The 19,974-nt window shown below is 52.8% G+C and overlaps 1 protein-coding gene across 4 annotated transcripts in view; it reads left to right on the top strand.

Annotated features, from left to right (window-relative positions):
- Positions 1–19,974, top strand: part of Papss1 (3'-phosphoadenosine 5'-phosphosulfate synthase 1) — a 60,882-nt gene that overhangs the window by 16,743 nt on the left and 24,165 nt on the right. For all 4 annotated transcript variants that reach the window (XM_063260501.1, XM_063260498.1, XM_063260500.1 and 1 more), the window contains 6 exon segments: positions 786–1,021; positions 4,129–4,267; positions 6,794–6,912; positions 15,056–15,169; positions 17,098–17,209; positions 18,931–19,136. In XM_063260501.1, the coding sequence (XP_063116571.1) occupies positions 786–1,021; positions 4,129–4,267; positions 6,794–6,912; positions 15,056–15,169; positions 17,098–17,209; positions 18,931–19,136 (926 nt within the window).

Here is a 19,974-nt window from a genome sequence, read left to right as displayed (position 1 = left end):
CTCCTGCGAGTCCCCCTTCTGCGGTTGATTTCTTTGTGTTCTGTGTATCATCTGTTGTCCCCGGATAGGCCCTGGTTAGGAGACCCTTTTCTGGGGACCTTCAGCCAGCCCTGTCCTGTGTCAGGTTTCCACTTCCTCAGGATCTGTTCTGTGCACGCCTCAGGAGCGGTGTCCTACACGGTGTCTTTTTGAGAGGCTCTTGTCATGCTGTTCAGGCTGCCCTTGAACTCATTTTGTAGCCCACGCTGGCCTTGGATTCATAGTGATCCTCCTGCTCCAGCCTCCTGAGTGCTGGGATTATAGACAAGCGCACCATGCCCGGCCCAGTGTATAGTCTACTTTGCTTATATAATAATTGTTATTGAATGCACTGTAGTTTAATGTCCTGTTATACATCACAGTACCATGTGTAAGAGTTATATAGATAAGCAGAGTCATCCAGTGTTCCCTTTGACAGTTTCTCTGTCTGAGAATTGTAATATACACACTGTATCCCCTAGTTAGCAACCTGGTCTCGGACCAGAATTCTGTCCTTGACAGGGACGCTGGAAGTGTTAAGGTGACCCAGTAAGTTCAGTGCCCAGCTCAGGTACAAAATTGGTCATCGCTTCCCATGCTCATCAGTAACACCTTGGTGCCCCTGGCTGTAGACACAGGTATCAGAGAGGCGTCACTAGAGCAGGTGTCCCTGGCTATTTCCTGGGTGACAGAGAGATGTGTGTGTTTCTGGGAGCGGTGGCTGTGAGTGGTGTTGGGAGTCACCACTGTGCCCTGTCCTGCTGCAGGCTTGTCAGGGGCAGGGAAGACCACAGTGAGCATGGCCCTGGAGGAGCACCTGGTCTGCCACGGCATCCCGTGCTACACCCTGGATGGTGACAACATTCGCCAAGGGCTCAACAAGAACCTGGGCTTCAGCCCCGAAGACCGGGAGGAGAACGTGCGGCGCATTGCTGAGGTGGCCAAGCTGTTCGCGGATGCGGGCTTGGTGTGCATCACCAGCTTCATCTCGCCATACACACAGGTGTGCAGGGCTGGAGATGAGACTGGGCATGTGCAGGCTGCGGGCAGGGCTGGAGATGAGACCGGGCGTGTGCAGGCTGCGGGCAGGGCTGGAGATGAGACTGGGCATGTGCAAACAACCCAGGACGTTTGTGCGCTGAGACTTCCCGAGTGATTCCAGCTCCCACGAAACCTGCTAGTAAAAAACTCAAAAGTGTAACAGAGTTGAGCTCAAGCCAGAGGCCAAATGATTTCAAGCTGGACTTTTTTGTTCAGTAAATCTGTATCTGCTTAGAGCATGGGAACGGGGTTTGGGCTCTGTGCAGAGCACGTCTAAATCCACGGTATTTGTATCAGACAAGCAGTGTGGGTTCTGTGTATTTTTGTGGTTATGTTTGTTCACTCATACGTACTTTTTGACTGCTTTTCTAACACCTCTGAACTGGGCATCTTGGTTCTGAAGAGAAACCGCCAGGTCCTGTGAGAGCACTTTCTGTGTCCTGAGGCAGGGGAGGAGGAAGACGAGGATGAGGATGGAGGAGCAAAGAGAGGGCTGTTTGTGACAGTGGGGCTGCAGGAGTGTGGGGTCAGGCTGGGCTGGGCTGGGGAGCTGCCTTCTGTGCAGGAAGACACTGGGGGGCTGTGGCTCCTTGCCCCGTGGGAGCGGCAGTTTGAGACCGTGATACGAGATGCTGTCACATGTTCCAGTGTCTGTGATGACCCTTGGGAGCCTGGCAGGAGGATGCGTCCAGTTTGGCAGTGGTGCCAGCTCTGCTGGGGAGAAGGGAGTGAGTGCAGGTGGCTGAGTGGGAACAGGATCAGTGGAACGCTGCCTGGCAGGAAAGGCTTCCTGCAGGAGGAGCACCTGCCACAGCCTGCGAGGGCTGGAGCACGGTAGGGAGGACAAGGTGAGAGGCCTTCGCAGCCCGGAGGGATGGGAGTGAGCTTGTAGGTTCTCGGTCCCGTCAGAGCCGTGTTTGTTCATTCACTCAGGTGAGGTGTTTTGAGTGCATCTGTATCTGGACGTTGGAACTGGGCGTCTTGGTTCTTAAAATCAGCCCAGTAGTCTAGGTACACGTTATTAATAGAGCAGTGAGTGCAAGTCCAGCACCTCAGCCTGGTGCACAGGGTCTCTGGAGAGCTTAACAGGATGACTTGAGTCACTTCCTCTTACCCTGGAACCAGGACAGTGTGACTTGGAGCAGCTGGGCACTTACGCAAAGGCCGTGATGTGATCCGGACCAGAGGGATGAGGCTGACCGGGGAGGCAAGGGCGCAGACTGAGTTGGTGTGATGTGTGGAACTAAAATCTGCAGCATATGTGCCCCCCCATCAGGGCAACAGGAAGGAACCAGAATAACCCTCAAACGGGGTGAGTGGTGGTGTTATCCTTCGGTGTGGTCAGTGCACTTGACAGGAAATGCAGGCTTGGAGGAAAGAGAATGGATTCCACTGTGGATGTGTTGGCTCCAGATACCCGTGGGCCATCCAGGTTGTTAGAAGAGGTCGGGGGAGTGTGTTTGCTCAGGCACCGGTGAGGCCCAAGCTTAGGTGCTGGGAGAGATGATGTAGCTTACATTGTGAAGTCAGTTGATACAGAGCTCCAGGATGATGCAGTGGGCAGTGGGCTGGGGAAGTGACAGAAGGAGGAACCAGGCAGAGGGAACGTGCTATAGCAAAGAGCCTGTCACACTACAAAGTGCATGTGGCACAGGGAAACTCTGTGTGACTTGTATCTGAGGCACATTCCTCATTGCGGCGATACAATACCTGACACCTAAGGGTTAAAAGAGGAAAGGCTTATTTTGGCTCACAATTCGTAGAGGTTTCAGCCCACAGTCTGGCTCCAAGGCAGGGTGGCATGGCAGAGAGGCATGGTGGAGGAGAAACAGTCCATGCCGGGCAGGCAGGAAGCAGCAAGATCAAGGGAGGAGGAGGGAGATAGAGGCTTAAGGCCACGCCCCAGGGACCACCTCATTCCACCAGGCTTCACCTCCCACATCACACCCGGCTGTGGACCCATCAGTGGACTGATCCACTGTAGGTGTCATGCCCCTGTGACCCAGGCACCTCTCCAAAGCTCCACTAGGAGTGCATGAGGCTTGGGGGGGGTGCATCTAGTTATAAACTGTTACAGTTTATTGATTTATTTATTCAGTTTTTTGATGGATGAGACTGCCTTGTCCTTATTATTGCCAAGAAAAAAAATGACTGGAGAGAGCTCGGCTGAGGCTTCAGGCAGAGTGGGGAGAAAAGAAAGGGCCTCTGGGCAGGGAGGCGCTGGGGTAGTGCATGGTGTGGTGCCAGAGGGTAAGGCTGTGGGGATGCAGGTCAATCTGCACGCCAGAGAGCTGGAAGAGAGGTTCCTAGCTGGACTTCCCTTTTTGAAATAAGTAAAGTTGGCCATCTGGTGAGAGTGGCTGGTAGGTGTGGTCAGTCAGAGGAACCAGAGGGAGGTGGCAGAGGCTTGAGTGAAGGGAGCGGGCATGGTGAGTGCTGCAGGGACCAGCGGTGAGCATCTGGCCCTGCGCTCTGGTGTACCCACTTGCTTGAGGACAGGAAGATGGACAGTACCCTGTGGGGTTTGAGTGAAGGCAGAAAGCAGGGCGGGCTGTCTTGGAAAGGATGAGGTGCCCTGGAGGACAGAGTGGTGAAATAGGTTTCGGAAGCTGTGCAGAAAAGTGGAGCTTGGGGCCTGAGAAGGAGCATGCTCGGGTTGTGTCTGATCCTGGAGCGGGGAGCGGGCCAGCTCGGGAGCAGGAGGCCTGCTCTGAGGTTGCTTTTGTGCCAGCAGAGGTGGAGCTGGGGGCAGCTGCAGTCCAGCTGGACTCAAGCTCACGGTTCCCGTAGATTTAGGTGAGGTTGGTTCCATCCGTGGTTCCCCTGTGGCTCTGCGGGGTCCTGGATTTAGACCACAGTGTGGCTTTAAAAGTTACTATAAAGAAGGAATGTTAAGCTAATAGTGTCCTGGATTTATTTGTTTCAGCTTTCAGTTTATATTTTAAAAATATAAATGAAAATGCACCTGGCGTGCTTCCCTCTAGCACAGGCGAAGAGCACTTCCGCCTACTGCTGGGTGGTAGTGTGGTCACTTTGTACTATTGATGCCTGTGATTTTTGTCTTTCAAGGACCGTAACAACGCCCGGCAGATCCACGAGGGCGCCAGCTTGCCGTTTTTTGAAGTGTTCGTCGATGCCCCTCTGCACGTTTGCGAACAGAGGGATGTCAAAGGGCTCTACAAGAAGGCGCGAGCCGGAGAAATTAAAGGCAAGTGACACTTTCCTCCCAGGCTTCTTGGTGCAGTTTGCTGCCTGTCTCTGGGTCCGATGCTCCTTTCTAAAGATGGTCTTGGTGGCCTGGGGCTCGGCCCAGGGAGCCTGCTGGTCACTAGACAGAGCTGGGTTCTGGCGGTGGTGAGGCCTGCTTGGCTTGGCAGGCAGCTGGCGTGAGATCACAGCTGTTACTGCACTCCTCTGAAAGTGTGGGCAGCTGCAGAGCTAGTGGAAAAGACACCTGCATTCGAAGCATCTCGGTGGCCAGGAACCCTGCTGCCCATACACGCGGCACTTGCTGTCCCCGGTGTTTGCTGGGCAGCACCATTGAGGTAGATTGGGTTAGCATGTTACGAGTTCCACAAGCGCTCATGCCTTGCTTCGCAGGGCCCATCTTTCTAGCTGCCCTCGGGGGGAGCTGTATTTGAGGCGGAGCCCAGATCTGTTCCTTACCCATCTGTGCCTGGGGAGGTAAGGGTTTGAGACCAGCCGGCCGTGCTGTCTCCTTGGAGCTCCCTGTGAGTCTGTCCTTTCCTGGTCGCTTCTGTTTTGGTCAGCTGTGAGCACAGGAGCCTGACCACATGAACCAGGAGCCATGCGGGTGTCTTTTGACGCCAGTCCTGGTGCATTAGTGTTAATGGAAACAGAGGACACGGCCACCTTGGGAAACCAATAGTGGCCAAGGTCATTTTGGGGTCTGTGATTCCCTCAGGTCACTTCTTTTGGCCTTAGCCAGGTTCCAGTCCCTGAGCCCCCCCTAGGTCTGTGAGTTCTTGATTTTGGTGTTCAGTTCCTGGCCCTGAAAAGAAAAAGGTAAAAGGGGCAGGGAAATGCTTGTTGCTCTGGGCTTTTCTGTACCTAGACGGTGGAGCATGTTAGGACTTGGGCAGATCTGCCCATCGTGGTGGCCCAGGACCCCCCCACCCCCCCTCCTCGCACACTCATGCTACCTCCTGGGGGGCTCCAAGGCCAGTGACACTGCTTTGCGTCCCTTTCACCCCTGAAGCTGGCACTGTCTTCCCTGGGAGAGAGCTGGCCGCCACTGAAGTGTGGAGGGGTGAGCTTTGCCCTCTGACTGGTGTCGCCCTCGGATGGTGGCCGAGTTTTGTGTGTATTTGACACAGCAGGGCCAAGTGAAGAGCCCAGATCCCGAAGTCTCTGTACCTTTTAGTGAAACTAACTGGCTGTGCTGCTTTTGCAAGGGTGCATCGGTGAGGGAGGAGATTTGTCCTTCCGGGTGGAGGGAGCTTCTGTGGACGGGACAGCAGGCTTTTTGTGTCTTTAAAATCAAGCGTGGTGTGGCTCGAAGCGTGCGGGTGCGAGCTGGAATGGCTTGGAGGGAAGACTGCTCTACAGGCTCTTCTCTGTGGTGCTGTGTCTGAGTTTGGGGTGCAGAGGTTAGCGAGAGCGTATCCGGTGTCCCTGGGACGGGTCTGTGTTGGGTTGGTTTCTTCTTACTTTCTCAAGTGCAGCTGCATTCAGTGTAGACTTTGATAGAAGGTAAGTGTGAGTGAGTGTGCGTGATACTTATGCACATTGGTTTTAGTTTTCTTATGGTGCTAGAGGTTTTGATTAAAGGGTTCAGTTTTTTGAAAAATCGTTTACTCGGTAACGTGGTGCTCAAAGAGTTTCCTCTGGGTGCATTTCAGACCTGTGATGGTGGATATCATGGAACGGACGGATGGATGGTGTTTGGGGATCTCAGGCTTTTACAGATCTTTTGATGACGTTTGCCAGACAGTAAATACATCCCCAGGCCAGCCGCTCTGACATCTGGCTCATTCCGTGAGGCCTCTCAAGTAGTTGCGTGTTATCAACTTGCCTGTCAGTGTTTTTCCCCAGCAAGTCTTTATTGTCACCACTTATAGGATAAATCAGCCAGGGGCAGGACTATAGATTTCCACGATGTCGGGCCAGGGCTCTTACTGTGGGGCCAGGGCCAGGTGGGTTTCCAGCGTAGGGCACTGTGGGCGTGGTCCGTCCTGGGGCGTACTCGTGTTTGAGAATCGAGATGGAACGATTAGTCTCCTAACCAGAAGTTTGTTTTATTAAAGCTGTTTTAATCTGTGACCCGTCACTAACTATTGCTGTGAATACTGGTCATCTGGACATTTTTTCTTGCATTCAGGACTTCGGGTGATGCTTAGAAATCGGAATAGAAAAAGCATGAATTAGCTGATAAGTCAGTGTGGTAAATAAGGTCTTTCAACCCAAATCCACATAGCAGAGAGTGAAAGACAGAAATGTGGATTGAGGCTGCAAGAGCTTAATTTGCATTTGCTGGGGAGCAGTGGGCCAGGACCCCCTTTCCAGTGTCCCTTTGGGGACCCTGACTCCTGTGAATAATGTGGCCCAGTGTGTCCCTTCAGGGGAGAAAAGAGGGCTTAAGTCGCAGTCTCCCAGGGAAGAAGTGTCCCTCCCACCCCGAGCACGTGCCCTAGCCCTGATGGGATGTGGTCAGTTTCAGTGTCCACTGAGACTTGCTCTCTGGAAACCAGATATTGCCTGCCGCCTTTTAAAGGTTTCACTGGCATTGATTCGGAGTACGAGAAGCCGGAGGCCCCGGAGCTGGTGCTGAAGACGGACGCCTGCGACGTGAACGACTGCGTGCAGCAAGTGGTGGAGCTGCTGCAGGAGCGGGTGAGGGCGCAGGGCCTGGGGCGGGTGGTACCTGAACGTCAGATGCCTCACGGTGCCCGCGCTGTGTGTGTGTGTGTGTGTGTGTGTGTGCGCGCGCGCACGTGCGCCTGTGTGATGCATGGTTGGGTGTCTCAGGCCGTGTAAGCTTCAGGAAGCTTGGGAGTCAGGAATGCTTTGTTCCTCACGTCCATTCCTAAGAGCCGCAGTCCTGCCAGGGTTGTGGAGGCCTGAAGCTCGCGGTTGGAGAGTTGTGAAGCTCGCGTGCTCAGTGAAGCTCACTTCCCTGGATGTTTCGGGGGTACCTGTGTCTTCCCAGGGACAACCGGCCACATCGTGGTGCTGGGTTTTAGGACGTGCCCTGGGGAGGAAGCAGCCTCTCTGGGGTGGAGGCCCAGGCTATGAGGGCAGAGGCGGCTGTGTGCAGTGCGCCTTCTTCCCCGCCTGTGCCCCACCACCTCAGCTCCTCAGCCGCCTGTCACTTTGCCATCACCCCTGCCCGGTGCCCCGGGGAGTCCTGACTGTGGGCTCTGGAAGCTGGCCTCCTCCAGCCCCAGCATCCAGGGCATTAGACGCCGAAAACATTCCCGGGTCTGAACAGACTGTGAGTGTCAGGCTTCTGGATTGTCCGTATTATCAAGTGTCTGCTGGGCACTTCCCCTGGCCTTCCTGCCCAGTTGACTTCCATGTCCGAGTGTCTTCCCTGGGTAAACACGGTGGCATTTCACTGTGAAGGTTTTGTCTCAGCTTTGTTTGGTCCTCAACATGCAAAGTGTACCAAGGACCACAGTGGCTGAGCTCGAGCAGTTGGGGACCTGGGTTGCTGTGCTGCCCGCTGTGCCCCTCTGTGCCCCACTCTTTGTAGGGTGGGGCGCCTCATCTAGGTGCCGGACAGTGTCTCTGCCTCAGTCAAGCCTGGGGAGAGGCCACAGCTGCGGCCAGCAGAGTCCTAGGCACTGGGGATCAGAGAGGAGCCAGCTGGGTTTCCAGCTGGGGGTTTACATCATGAGGGACAAGAGCAAGACCCGAGGGCGTGTCACCTGGGGAAGTGTCTCAGTGTGCGGCATCCACAGAGGGCAGGGCAAGAAGTCCAGAAAGGCTCGGTTACCCGTGTTCCTCCTGGTTTGCTGAGCACCATGTTCTGCTTGGCAGGTTTGTTCTCTGTCAACTCCTTGCAGCTCTGTACGCTGCTCATTTTCAGGGTGTCTGTCTGTAATGTGTACTTCACCCCAAACTCTGACTGACTTTCCCACAGTTTATAGAATTAAGGTGATTGGTGTTCAAGGTTCTTCATAGTTGGATTCTGAGTTGGACATTTTATTTATTGTCCTTACATCTTCTACTGCAGCATTCTGTCTACCCGTCTGTCCAGCCATCTGTCTGTCTCTGTGTCCCTCTCTTTCCATTGCTGATCTTCATGTCTGGAGTGCTGGTGAACACCTGTCGCCTCACTCGCCCCCAGTTAACGACAGCAGTGGGCCCTGTCCCGTCACAGCTGGCCGCCTGCCCCACTCATGGTGTGGCGAGCGGGTGGGTAAGGAGCTGACCCCAGCCCTGAGCACTCTGATGAGGCATGCGTGCAGGGCTGTGTGTTTGGCGACCTGACTGTCCAGTGAGAGTGCTGGGAAGTTGCCTTGCCCCTGTGCTGGCTCCCAGCCGCGTCTGCTTGGGTCGCTGTGGTTTCCCAGGAGCCCTGTGCGTGCTGCTTTTTCTGCGGTCTGATTTTATTCACAGTGACGGCTGGAGTGTTTCAGAGAGGGGAGACACTCGCTTGTGCATTGTGTGGTCATGCTACGCCTCGGCCTTTGTTCTCAGGACGTCTCCTGACATTTGAAGTCCAGCAAAATGGAATCTACGTGCAGAAAGGGGTGCCGGCTACATTGGTTCCGGGCAGGGAAGTTTTCTTATGAAAAATTACTAGTTTTTATCCTAGAGCTGGGTGGCGACAGAGAGAGACGCCGGCGCCCCCGAATGCAGCCCTGTCTTGGCTCCTCCTCCTTGGGGCCAGAGGTTCTACTTCTGTGCTTTCCTCGGAGGTGGTGCTGCATCTTGCAGTTAATGCAGGAGGTTGAGTATTGCCCCCCGTGTGGACACGGCTGCGAACCCTGGGGTTGTGGGAGTGAGTTAAGTAACAGAATTCCTAGCTGGGTGTGGCGGTGCATCCTCACCATCCCAGCCTTCTGAGAGGCTGAGGCAGGAGGGTCACAGGTTCAAATGTGGCCTGGGCAGCTAAGCAGCGGCGGTCCTCACCGCAGGGTGACTGGTACGAAGTGAACCTTGCAGGCAATCTCTTCTCTCCAGGGCAATTTCTAGGGTAGCACTGCCTCGTCGTGATGGATTCTCAGCAGCCGTAAGTGCTGACAGGTGCTGGCCGGGTGCAGTGAGGGTTAAGGCAGAGGCTGTCCCCGACCCTGTGCAGGCCCCGTGCCAGGTCCTGCCATGGCGTTGGGAGAGCCGTGTGTGCTGAGCTCTCACGCGCCCAGCTCTTCCCGTGTGTGAGGCCCTGGTCAGGTCCCGGAGCTGAGCGGCCGCCTAGAGTCCTCATGGAGCTGGAGGAGTGGTTGCCGTGATCTCCCCGAGGGCGCGGGGCCGGGAGGGGAAACTGTGTGTCCCGGGGCAGTGTAGGAGTGAGGAAGGGGGATTCCAAAGGACATTGCAGGATTCGCACTAGGGCAGAGAGGGTGACTCAGGGCGGCAGGGCGAGGCGAGGCAGGTACAGAAGCTGCAGAACGTTGACCCAGGCGGCTTCTGCCCAGGGCTGGACAGGATATTCGGGAACAGATGTCCTTGCAGGGTTTTTTTCCTTGGTGGTGGTGGGGTGATCATGGGGATTGAGCCCAGGGCCTTTGCATGGAGCTGTACCCCCAGCCCTTTTCTTATTTTTGGTTTTGAAACAGGTGTTGCTGAGTTGCTCAGGCGGGCTCACACTTGGGATCCTCCTGCATCAGCTTCCCACAGTGCTGGGGTGATAGGGGAGTACTGTCATGCCCAGGCTCCAGAAATGGTTTTTGAGTTAGGTTGCTGAGGTCTTTATGCAGGTTCTGGTCTGACAGCCACTTGGGCTAGCTCTTGTTCTTAGACGTGTGTGTGTGTGTGTGTGTGTGTGTGTGTGTGTATGGCCCTTGGCTGGGTGGCTTTCTTTTTTCTCTTTTCCTCTCTTTTTCTTTCTTTTCTCTTTCCATTTTCTTTTCTTCCCTCTTCTCTTTTCTTTCCTTTTTGTGTGTAGGGATTTGAACTCAGGACCTTGAGCTTGCCCGGTAGGCCCTGTGCCCCTGAGCTATGTTCCCAGCTTTCTTAGAGTTTGACACGAGTGACTTCATTATGATGCAGTGAACTGTCCTACCTCAGAAAGCCAAGTGGTTTTTCCAATGCTAATTTTTATATGTAGCTTAAAAACTATATTGTAAATGAGTGACTTGGGGTATTGTCCCGCTTACAATGAAAAGTTCTTTTCTAAGTAAGGAAAAGTAGCTGGGGGAGGTGAATGCCTGTAATTCCAGCACTCAGGCTAAGGGAGAAGCAGGGCTGTGAATGTGACCCACTTTACCCAGAAGGGTGGTAGATGAAGCTTCCTGGGCCTGGTGCCCTCGGTGCTGTGGAGAGAGAGTCCTTAGATGGCTCCTGCCATCCTTCTGTAAGACCTCTGTGTGGTCCAAGGAGAACGTGTACAGAGGGTTTAGGATGGCGACCACTTTGGTCATCCTGACACCGCACTGTAGCCTCAGGGTCACTTTGCTCCTTTTCCTTCTGGTGGTACGGTGTACTTGGGGCCAGCGACCTGGCCACTGGTGTGAAGACTGTTTGTGGCCTGGTTTTCTCCCTGGCCTCTCCGGCAGCGTCTGTTGTGGGATGGGGTGATGGCAGCCTCCAGGCTCTGAGCTGAAGTAACTTCCCAAGCCTCCAGTGGTCACTAGGTGGCCTGCTTGGATTACACTTGAACTTGGCTGCTCAGGACAGGGGACCAGGCTCTCTGTTGGTGGTTTGAATCTAGACTGACATTTCAAGTACTGGTTTCGAATGTATCAGCATTTACCAGTTTGCTAGATGAGGTAAGGCTTTGTCTCTTTACACCCTGGTGGTTCTGAGTGGATTTCATCTGTGCACTGGAACCTGGCCATGCGCTGAGCCTGGAGGATAGAGAAGGAAGAGGTACAGCAGATGTGGAGGAGCCTTGGCGTTGAGGGCACTGAGCAGACTTGGCTCTGGAAAAAACCGCACAGAAGCCTGTTTAACCCCAGGGCCCTGACAAAGCCTAGGCGGAGGTAGAGGGGCTTCCTCTGAGGCTGTGAACCTGGTGCTGATCTGCAGCCTCTGCGTGCACGGATGCGGCCACGGCGTGGGTGGGTTTTGGATTGTTTTTTATCCGTCAGGCAAAAAAATAGGGAAAGGTTTGCAGCCCACGCGACTCTTTAAATTTACAGGGCTGATATTTAAATGTTTCTAGACTGATAGGCAGTACAGCTCACCTCTTGGTACTGGTGGCCTGTGAATTGTTGCCTGGCCTTGCTTAGGACTTGGAGGGGCAGCCCGGAGCCTCTTTTACCTTAAGGGCTGGGTGCCTGAGCTCTTGAGAAGACAGTGGAGCCAGATACCCTGCCCGTACTCTGGGGAGGCAGCTCAGTACAGTGGTCCTGGGTCCAATCTCCAGTTCCATCAAAATAAATAAATAGCAGGGCATGGGAGCGCATGCCTGTAATCCCAGTATTTGGGAGGCTGTGGCAGGAGGATCACTGTGGCTATGGCGCCAGCCTGGGTATGTAGTGAGTTCAGGGCCAGCATAGTGAAACCTTTACCTGCATAGTGAAACCTTGTCTCAAAAAAGCCAAAACAAATAAATTAAAAAAATAAAAAGGTAAGGAGAGATGAGATGTCTAGAGACCGTGAAACTTTCTGTGGCTTGTGACGTGTTTTGTGTTTTAAAGGAATTGTGGAATTAAAGGCTCAGTGTACATACACAGATTAGGAAGAAAACAGTCTCTCCCAGCCGGTCATGGCTGTGGAAATCTGAATGTGACCCACACAGCACCAAGTGCTCAGGCGGCAGGGTCTTCACTGGTGTCCAGCTCTCTTGTCTCTTGGGGGCGGTTTTGCGCCTCTTGGATGTTCAGTGGTGGCTTTGGGAGAGGAGACAGTGTCCTAGAATGTGCTAGAGACTGATGGGGCCCGCATTTCTAAGACTTCTCTGTCTCCTGGGTGGACACTGAGTCCTCTGTCCCCGCAGAGGCTCTGCCCTGGGCAGGGATTCCTGGCGCATGTGGGTGCTGCCATGTGCATGAATCCCAGAGATGCTGCTTGTCTTTTGAAAGGGAAGTTCATTAGCCACCTCTTTGATGCTTCTTTGGGTGTTGGTGAGGCATCCGAAGAATCTGGTGTCCAGGTTGTTAGTCTAAAATACATTTAAAAGTATTACTTCGTAGGAATTTGAAAGGGGAACAATTTTGCAAAGTGCTTATAGTGAAAAATTGATTTTGAGTCCAAAATAAAATATAAGCCATTTCCTCTCTTGTCTTGGAAAGAGAGCGAGCCACACCTGTGTGTTGGCCTGGGTCAGCAGTGTGCGGCTGGACGTGCCTTCTTGCTGACGCACGGTTATCTGTGCCCAGAGCACTGCACACGATGATGTGGTCAGCTCACAGAATAAACGTTAGCTGCATCATGTTCAGCCTGGTTATGTTGGCGACACTTAGGTTTGCTCACAAGTTAAATGGAAATATCTATAGAAAATTGTATTGTTTTGTAGTACTCTGTCTCTCTTTTTTGGGGGCTTCTGAGGATTGAATTCGGGGCCTTTACACTGAGCTATATCCCTAGTCGCTTTTTTTTTTTTACTTTGAGGCAGGGTCTAGTTAAGTCTATAAATTGCCCAGCCTGGGCTTGGCCTCCTTCCTGCCTCAGCCCCCAGAGTGCTGGGACTTGTCCGTCCTTGCTGTGAGCTCCTCTGCCTGGGGAGCAGCGTCAGGCGCTGGGAGACTGCTGAGGGTGGAGGAGAAGGTGTGGCCCGTGGTGTGGAGCACACCGCTCCCGGGTCCTGTGTGTAGAACCAGGGCAGGGGCTTGGGGCAGCAGCCACAAATGCCCCTGCGCATGTGACAGAGGTGAAAAGGTGAGTCTGCCCGGCGCCTGCTTTTGACACCCCGATTGGTGACATGAGGGCGTGAGAGCAAGAAGGCTCCGCCAGGGTTCTTGTCCTGACCGGAGTGGGGCTCTGCTCCTCTCTGGGGCCCCTGGGTCTCTCTGTTCCTGCACTGCACCTGTCAGTGCTCGAGGTATGAAGGGTTGGAAGCAAGGGCAGGAGAAATCCGTGCACCATGTTTCCCACTGCGGCGCTGCAGCAGAAGCTGGGCTGGGAACCGCGTGCTTCCTTGAGTAGAACATTCCGGCCTCAGGCTTGCCCTTCACCAGCATGCTGAGAAGTCGAGCACTGCCCAGCGGCCCTGGGAATCACCACTGCATGCCACAGTCATGAGAAGAGCTCAGAATCAGTTCAAGTGACCACTTACTGCATTTAAGCTTTTACTGGAGAAGCAGGAAACGGTAATTTCGGGACCTCTGTTGGAATCCCAGCTCAGACATTTGCCTGCTCCTGATGGCCTCAGAGATAAGGCCCTGCTTTCCCTGGCCTCAGTGGAAGGAGCAGGTGTCTTTGAGGAGGCCAAGGCTGTCTTCTGGGGAGCAGCCTGTCCCGGGCTGTGCCTGGCGAGGCTGGCCCTGTGGAGAGCGCGTCTGCTGTTGTGGAATCCAGCACCTGGAGCCCTGTGCTGGGCTCTGGCTGTGTGTCAGGCGCTCAGAAAGAACTGTTTCTTTTCTTTTTTTTTATTTTATAGAGGATAAAACAGAATAAAACCAATCAAAACAAACCAGTATAAAAGATACAGGACTTCAAAACATTACACAATCAACAATAGTTAACCATAATGCCTCTCAGTGTCTTCAAAATAGCTGCAGATACCTTTGTATACCTTCGGACATAATAAAAATCAGACAAAAGAGAATAGGAAAAAAAATAAAAACAAAACAAAACAATGAATGCAATAAAGGACTATAAAGAAGCCTATAGTAAATCCCAAATGGCCACCATAATATATCTTGCTGTCTTTGAAATAACTGCTCCTGCCATCGGATTTGACATAATCAAAGCAAAAGAAAATAAAACACAACTCAACAAAACAATGGAAATGATATAGGACTTCCAAAACATGACCACAGGGAATCAACAAATGGCTGCAACCCTCAGGAAATTTCTCCCCGGGTACCACACTGTGTACCACTGTCCTCTGAACCTGTGATCAGCCACTGGCGTAGCCCTGCAGTGTCAGTGAACACTGAACACCACAGACATCCAGCTGCGTTTCACCTCCATAGCTGTCCTCACAGCCTGTTGTCTATGGTGGGAGTGGGTGTGGGGTACGGGTGGGTTTGGTACTTTCCGTTTGCCAGCCCCTTGGGGTTGGTGGCGGCCCGTGCATGGTGCTGGTTCCCAGACTGGGCTTGCTTGCTGGCGTGGTTTTGTCCCCCCCTCCCCCTTCAGTCTGCAAATGGTGCTGACCCGCGGGGAGAGGCTGGGGTCTGTCAAGAGCTGTTTCTCCAGCCAGGACAGTAGGAGTAAAACTGACATAGTCTGTTAGGTTTCATGTGTTTTTGAGTGCTTTTTGTCACATCTGTTTGGGTCACCGCTTGTTTGCAGTCGCCTGCTTTTGCTGTGGAGTGTGGTGGAGGAGCGGATGCCTCCTCCTGCCTTGAGTGCCACTGTGTGTGTCTGTCTGGTGTGTGAGGATTTACCTGCTCGAGAGTGGGTAGACCAGGAGGAAGACTGGCTCTGGGAGTCGTGACATTCAGAGCCCTCTTTTGTGCGGCTTGTTTTGTTTTGGACAGTACTGAGGATTCATCCCAGGGAGCAGCACTGCATGCCCTCTCTTTTGTATTTCCTTTTGTGTTAGAGTCCTGCCAGGATGCCTGGGCGGCTTTGGCCTCCCGAGTGGCTGGGATTCCAGGCACACCACTGCTCCCTGCCTGTATAATTCTGTTAATACTTTGAAATGACTTTCTTAAAAAAAAAAGAAAAGAGAAGAAATGCCTTTCTTCCTTAAGGTTCTTTGTGGAGCTTTAGGTCAGTGAAGCAAGCACTGAACTGTGTTCTTGTCACAAAGGACATCGTTCCCGTGGATGCCTCTTATGAAGTGAAGGAGCTTTACGTGCCAGAGAACAAGTTGCACTTGGCGAAAACCGACGCGGAGTCATTGCCAGCGCTGCAGATTAACAAGGTGAGCGCGGGGCTGTGGCCACACCGCACTGGGAGGGACCGAGCTCCACAGCCAGAACCAGTGGTGTCACTGCCCAGGGAGGAAGGAGGGGGTGCGGTCCATTTCCAGGGTGAAGCAGCATCTTACATCTCCGTGCCTTTTGTGAACTTCTAGTCGGATTATTTATTTATTTTGAAATATCAAAGGGAGGTTTTGTCAGGTTTTTATTGTAAGGGAAAGATTGAATTCTGCAGTGTTAAGAAATACTAGCCCATGGTAATTAAAGGGATATTTCCCCTTTAAACATGTTTCCTCATCTCCTGGCCAACACGTGCCTCTCCTTTTTGGGTATTAATAATTCCATGGCTTATCCTAGCTCTAGTGGTGTCCTTAGGTGTCTTCCCCAGTTAATTCTAATTTCATCTAGGGATGATGAGGATGGAAATCACAATTTATTTCTCAACCTTAGAAAATTTTAAGTCAAAGCATTTATATAGATTTTAGAAACAGATTAAGGAATGAGCGTATGGACCAGGAATTGGATTTCCCAGCTTTTGTGACAGCGAACTTCAGAGCACCCCGGGAAGTGCCAGGTCACTAGTAGGACCTCCTGGGCATGGAAGGGGCGGTGCCTGCTGAGGGCTGCTTGAGCGAGGCCAGTGTGGACTCGGGTGCAGAGCTCCAGGGCCAGAAGGTGCCAAGGGATGGGGTGGGGCAGTGTGCCAGGGAGCAGGATGGTGCACACGCACATGCACACAGACACAGACAGGAGCGTGCATGAGTGTGAGCCCACGTCTTTCAGCCTCTAAGACCAGAAGGACAGCAGCTTTTCTAACCGGGAATCTTCTCAGCGGTTCCCCAGGGCACCCAGTTGGCTGCTCACCCAAAGACCCCACTGCTCTGTGCAGCTCCTCGCAGGCCCCGTGGGTGACGCAGGCCCAGGCTGGAGCTGAGGCTCCAGGATGCAGGAATTTGGGGCTGGGGTGCTGATGTCACCTGGTGTTGGACCAGGGAGAGCCACTGTCAAGCGTTAGGAAGAATGCAGCAGACGAGGGCTTGGAAGAGACCATTGTGTCTCCAGGACACACATTTCTGGGAGGTGAGGCATGGCCTTCCTTCCACTGTCTGGTCTCCCAGGGGACACATCGGCTGCGGTGCCTGGGATTAGATAGGAGCTTGAGTTTTCTTGCATGGGGCCAGGCAGTGACGAGGATGTGCCCCATGTCCATTCTCAGAAGTTCTGGGGGGACATGCAGGGAGGCCGAAGTTTCCAGAAATGAGCCTTCAGGAAATCACACTGTCTGCCATGGGTGAGGGACTGTTTTGGTAAAGGCTTCTTATTTGAGGCTTCCCTTGGTTTAGGATGGTTATCAAAATGCGGTTTCCAGGCCTTTCTGGTCAGCATTTTCTGAGCTCATGAGAGAAATATGAAAAGTCTCATAGAACACTGACTTAACAAACTGAGCACAAAGTGTTCTTTATTTTGGCAAGCTTTCCTAGGGCATCTGATGTGCGGAGTTTGAGAGGGCTGGTATTGGGGAGGCTGTCCTTTCTGGAAGTGCTTCCAGGCCTAAATGTGGTAGATCCATCAAGGGAATACTACTCAGCCACAAAGAAGCACACAGCAGACTTACTTGTAGGAAAATAGGTGGATCTTGAGACCGTAGTGCTGAACGAAATAAGTTGACACAGCACTATCAGATGCTTTGTTTTATATGAGAAAGCCAAATATAAATAGAGAGCAAAATAAGAGAGCTGATAGGAAATGGGGATAAGTAATAAGCCTAATGTTGTTTACACTTATTATGGAAACTTTTCCTGGTTCTTTGTTAGGATTGTATAATCATCCTTTTAATGCTTGTGCCCATTACTGTAGAATTTAGGTCTGCAGGTCTCCGGGGCTCATACTCGGGGATGCACAACTGGATACCTGTCCCTGTCTCCCGCAGGTGGACATGCAGTGGGTGCAGGTGCTGGCCGAGGGCTGGGCCACCCCGCTGGGTGGCTTCATGAGGGAGCGCGAGTACCTGCAGTGCCTTCACTTCGACTGTCTCCTGGACGGTGAGCAGCGGGTGGCGTTTGTCACTGTTCACAAAGAGCAGTGTTGATAGTGCTCGGGGCATCGGTAGTGGACGGGCTCCTCATCCTCTGCCTGTTGTGATTTGTTGCCCTGGAGACAAGGGCTGAGCATGGGTTGCAGAAGCTGGTACAACCTCCTTGTGCAAGGCTACCTGGTCACTGCGAGAGCTTCCCCTGTGGTGCCCGCGTGCGTGCACAGGCACATGTGCCCAGAAGCCCATGTCCAGCCTCTCATAGAGGAGTCCTGGAGTCCTGCATCAGGAGCCAGGTGGTCAGACCCACGGTTCTTCCTGTTCTTGCACAACATTAAAAACCACGCCAAAGAAGCTGACGCCAGTGCGTCATTATCCTAGTCTGGCTGCTTCTCTCTGAGGAGTGTGCTGATGGTGAGTGTCATGTATGCCGTAAAGACAGTGCTTTTGTTTTTTGTTTGTTTCTTTTTCTTTGACTCAGGGTCTCGTTGTGTAGTCCAGGTTGGCCTCAAACTTGCAGTAATCCTCTTGTCTCAGCCTCCTCTGTGTCATAGAGAGTGCCAGCGAACCCTGCTGATATGTCACCAAGTTCCCCTGCCACCCGACTTCTGCAGGGGTGTTAGGAAACACAATTCCTGATCATTGTCTTGGAGAAACTTTGGGGAATGACACGTTCCCCTTTGACTTTACCCTTGGGAGTTTGTGGGGTCCCTGCACTGCTGCTCAGTGGTGGTCCTAGACATGCGCTCATTTTGTTTTTGCACTGTGCCCTGTGGTGGTGGCTTTAGAAGCAGCCAGTTGTCACGGTGCCACCCTCTGTCCAGGAGGCCAATCTGTTATTGCTGAGCTGGCAGGGTTTCCATAGGGTGTGGATATGCAGTGCATTGCCCCGAGGACGCTGTGTCCTTCCAGGCTATGCTCGGTGAACTGGTAAAAATGGCGAACCAGACTGGAAAGACCAGGACCGGAAGCTCTGCCTCGGCGTTGCTGACAGGGTGTTGGGTTTGAATGGCGCTGCACATGGTTGCTTTTGTCTCCGGGTCAGTGATGGCTAATGTAGGTTTGATTTTAATACTATTAATACAGTGGGAGTCGTTTTTGTCCTCCTGTTGCAAGGATGCCCAGATAGACTCACTTAACAAATAGCTGTATCATTCTGTTTCCAGAAGGGTCCCTAAATACTGTTTTTGTCTCCTTCTGCAGGGGCACACAGTGCACTCTTGGTAGTGTTAGTCATAAGTTTCTTCTAATTTTGTGATTCTGTTTAAAAATCCCTCCGCAGCTGGGAATAGTAGCGCATGCCTATATTCCCAGCATTTCGGCAGGCAAGAGGATGACAGGTTTGAGCCCACCCTGTCTTAGTGACTTAGTGAGACCCTGTCTCAAAATTGAAAAAGTAGAAAGGGCTGGGAATGCAGCTCAGTGTGAAGGCCCCAGGTTTGATCCCCAGCACTGGAAAAAAGATAAATCTCCTTAAGGACATTTGATGAATTGCTGTGAGAATTCCTATATGCTGGACTGATTCTTGTAACTTTGCTGCTTATTTCCTGTTCTTTACTTCTGCGGTCAGCGCTGGCTTTCTTGGAGGTTGTAATTTGTTCCTTGCTGTGCCAGGCACTGAGTGGCTGCCTCTGCTGCTGGATCCATCGACCTCTGCAGAGCAGGACTGAGGGGTGGCCGGGACGGAGCTTGCCGAGTCACCCATGTTTCTCCCCGTCCCTTCGTGCCCAGGTGGTGTCATTAACTTGTCAGTGCCTATCGTCCTGACGGCCACTGAGGAGGACAAGGAGCGACTGGATGGCTGCACAGCCTTTGCGCTGATATATGAGGGCCGGCGCGTGGCCATTCTTCGCAACCCGGAGTTTTTCGAGCACCGGAAGGAGGAGCGCTGCGCCCGACAGTGGGGGACTACCTGCAAGAGCCACCCCTACATCAAGGTCCTACATGCATCTCACCGCAGCTGCTCTTGATTTGCCAGTGACACTAAGATGAGGGCCCTGGGTGTCAGCACATCTGCTGGCCTTGCTAGCATTTGCAGATGGCAGCTGGGTCTTAGATCCTTAGTTAGGGACCTTTCAGAGCATATGATCCTGTCATTTCAGCCTAGATAAATACAGGTTCAACTAGTGTTTTTAATTTATTTAATTTTTGGTGCTGGGGACTGAACTTGGCGTTGAGCATGTTAAGCGTGTGCTTTAACACTGAGCTACACCCTCAGCCAGTAGCAGGTATTTAAAAACCATCCACTGTGTCCTGGGCTCGGAGCAAGATGCTGATATTTGGAATGCAGGGCTGGAACACGATGGGCACAGTGCCAGTGCTCCAAGGGGCTTGCACCAGGAGTCTGGTCTGTGCTGGGCTTCCACGTTGAGTTTCCAGTGGGAAGGCAGTGAGGTACAGCTAGTGTCCCGTGCGCCTCATTTACTACCTGTGCGGTGTGCGGAAGCCATCACTGAAGTCAGGTTTCTGTGAGTCGTGTGGTGCATTAAAGCAGACTTTGCATTGGACAGTGACCTGGTGCATTGTGGGTGCGTAGACCCTAGGGGTGGGGGTGGGGTGGGGGTGGGGGGGTGGAGGCCGGGCTTGCAGACATTGGAAGCAGACGCGAGCTTCAGAGGAATTTAAGGGAGCATGGACGAATTTGTGGGTGAATTAGACAAAATTAGAGTTTGGATTTGCCTATGATTGTGAATGATTCAAAAGTTCAGGGCCACAGGATGGGGGCGGGAGTGACCCAGGTTACCTACTGTTAATTAACATACAGCAACAGTGAAG

Source organism: Cavia porcellus, unplaced genomic scaffold (assembly GCF_034190915.1).
Source record: "Cavia porcellus strain 051 isolate PalLab524CR breed Dunkin Hartley unplaced genomic scaffold, mCavPor4.1 scaffold_14, whole genome shotgun sequence".
Classification (NCBI taxonomy): Eukaryota; Metazoa; Chordata; class Mammalia; order Rodentia; family Caviidae; genus Cavia; species Cavia porcellus.
This window is presented reverse-complemented; position numbering and strand designations above follow the sequence as displayed.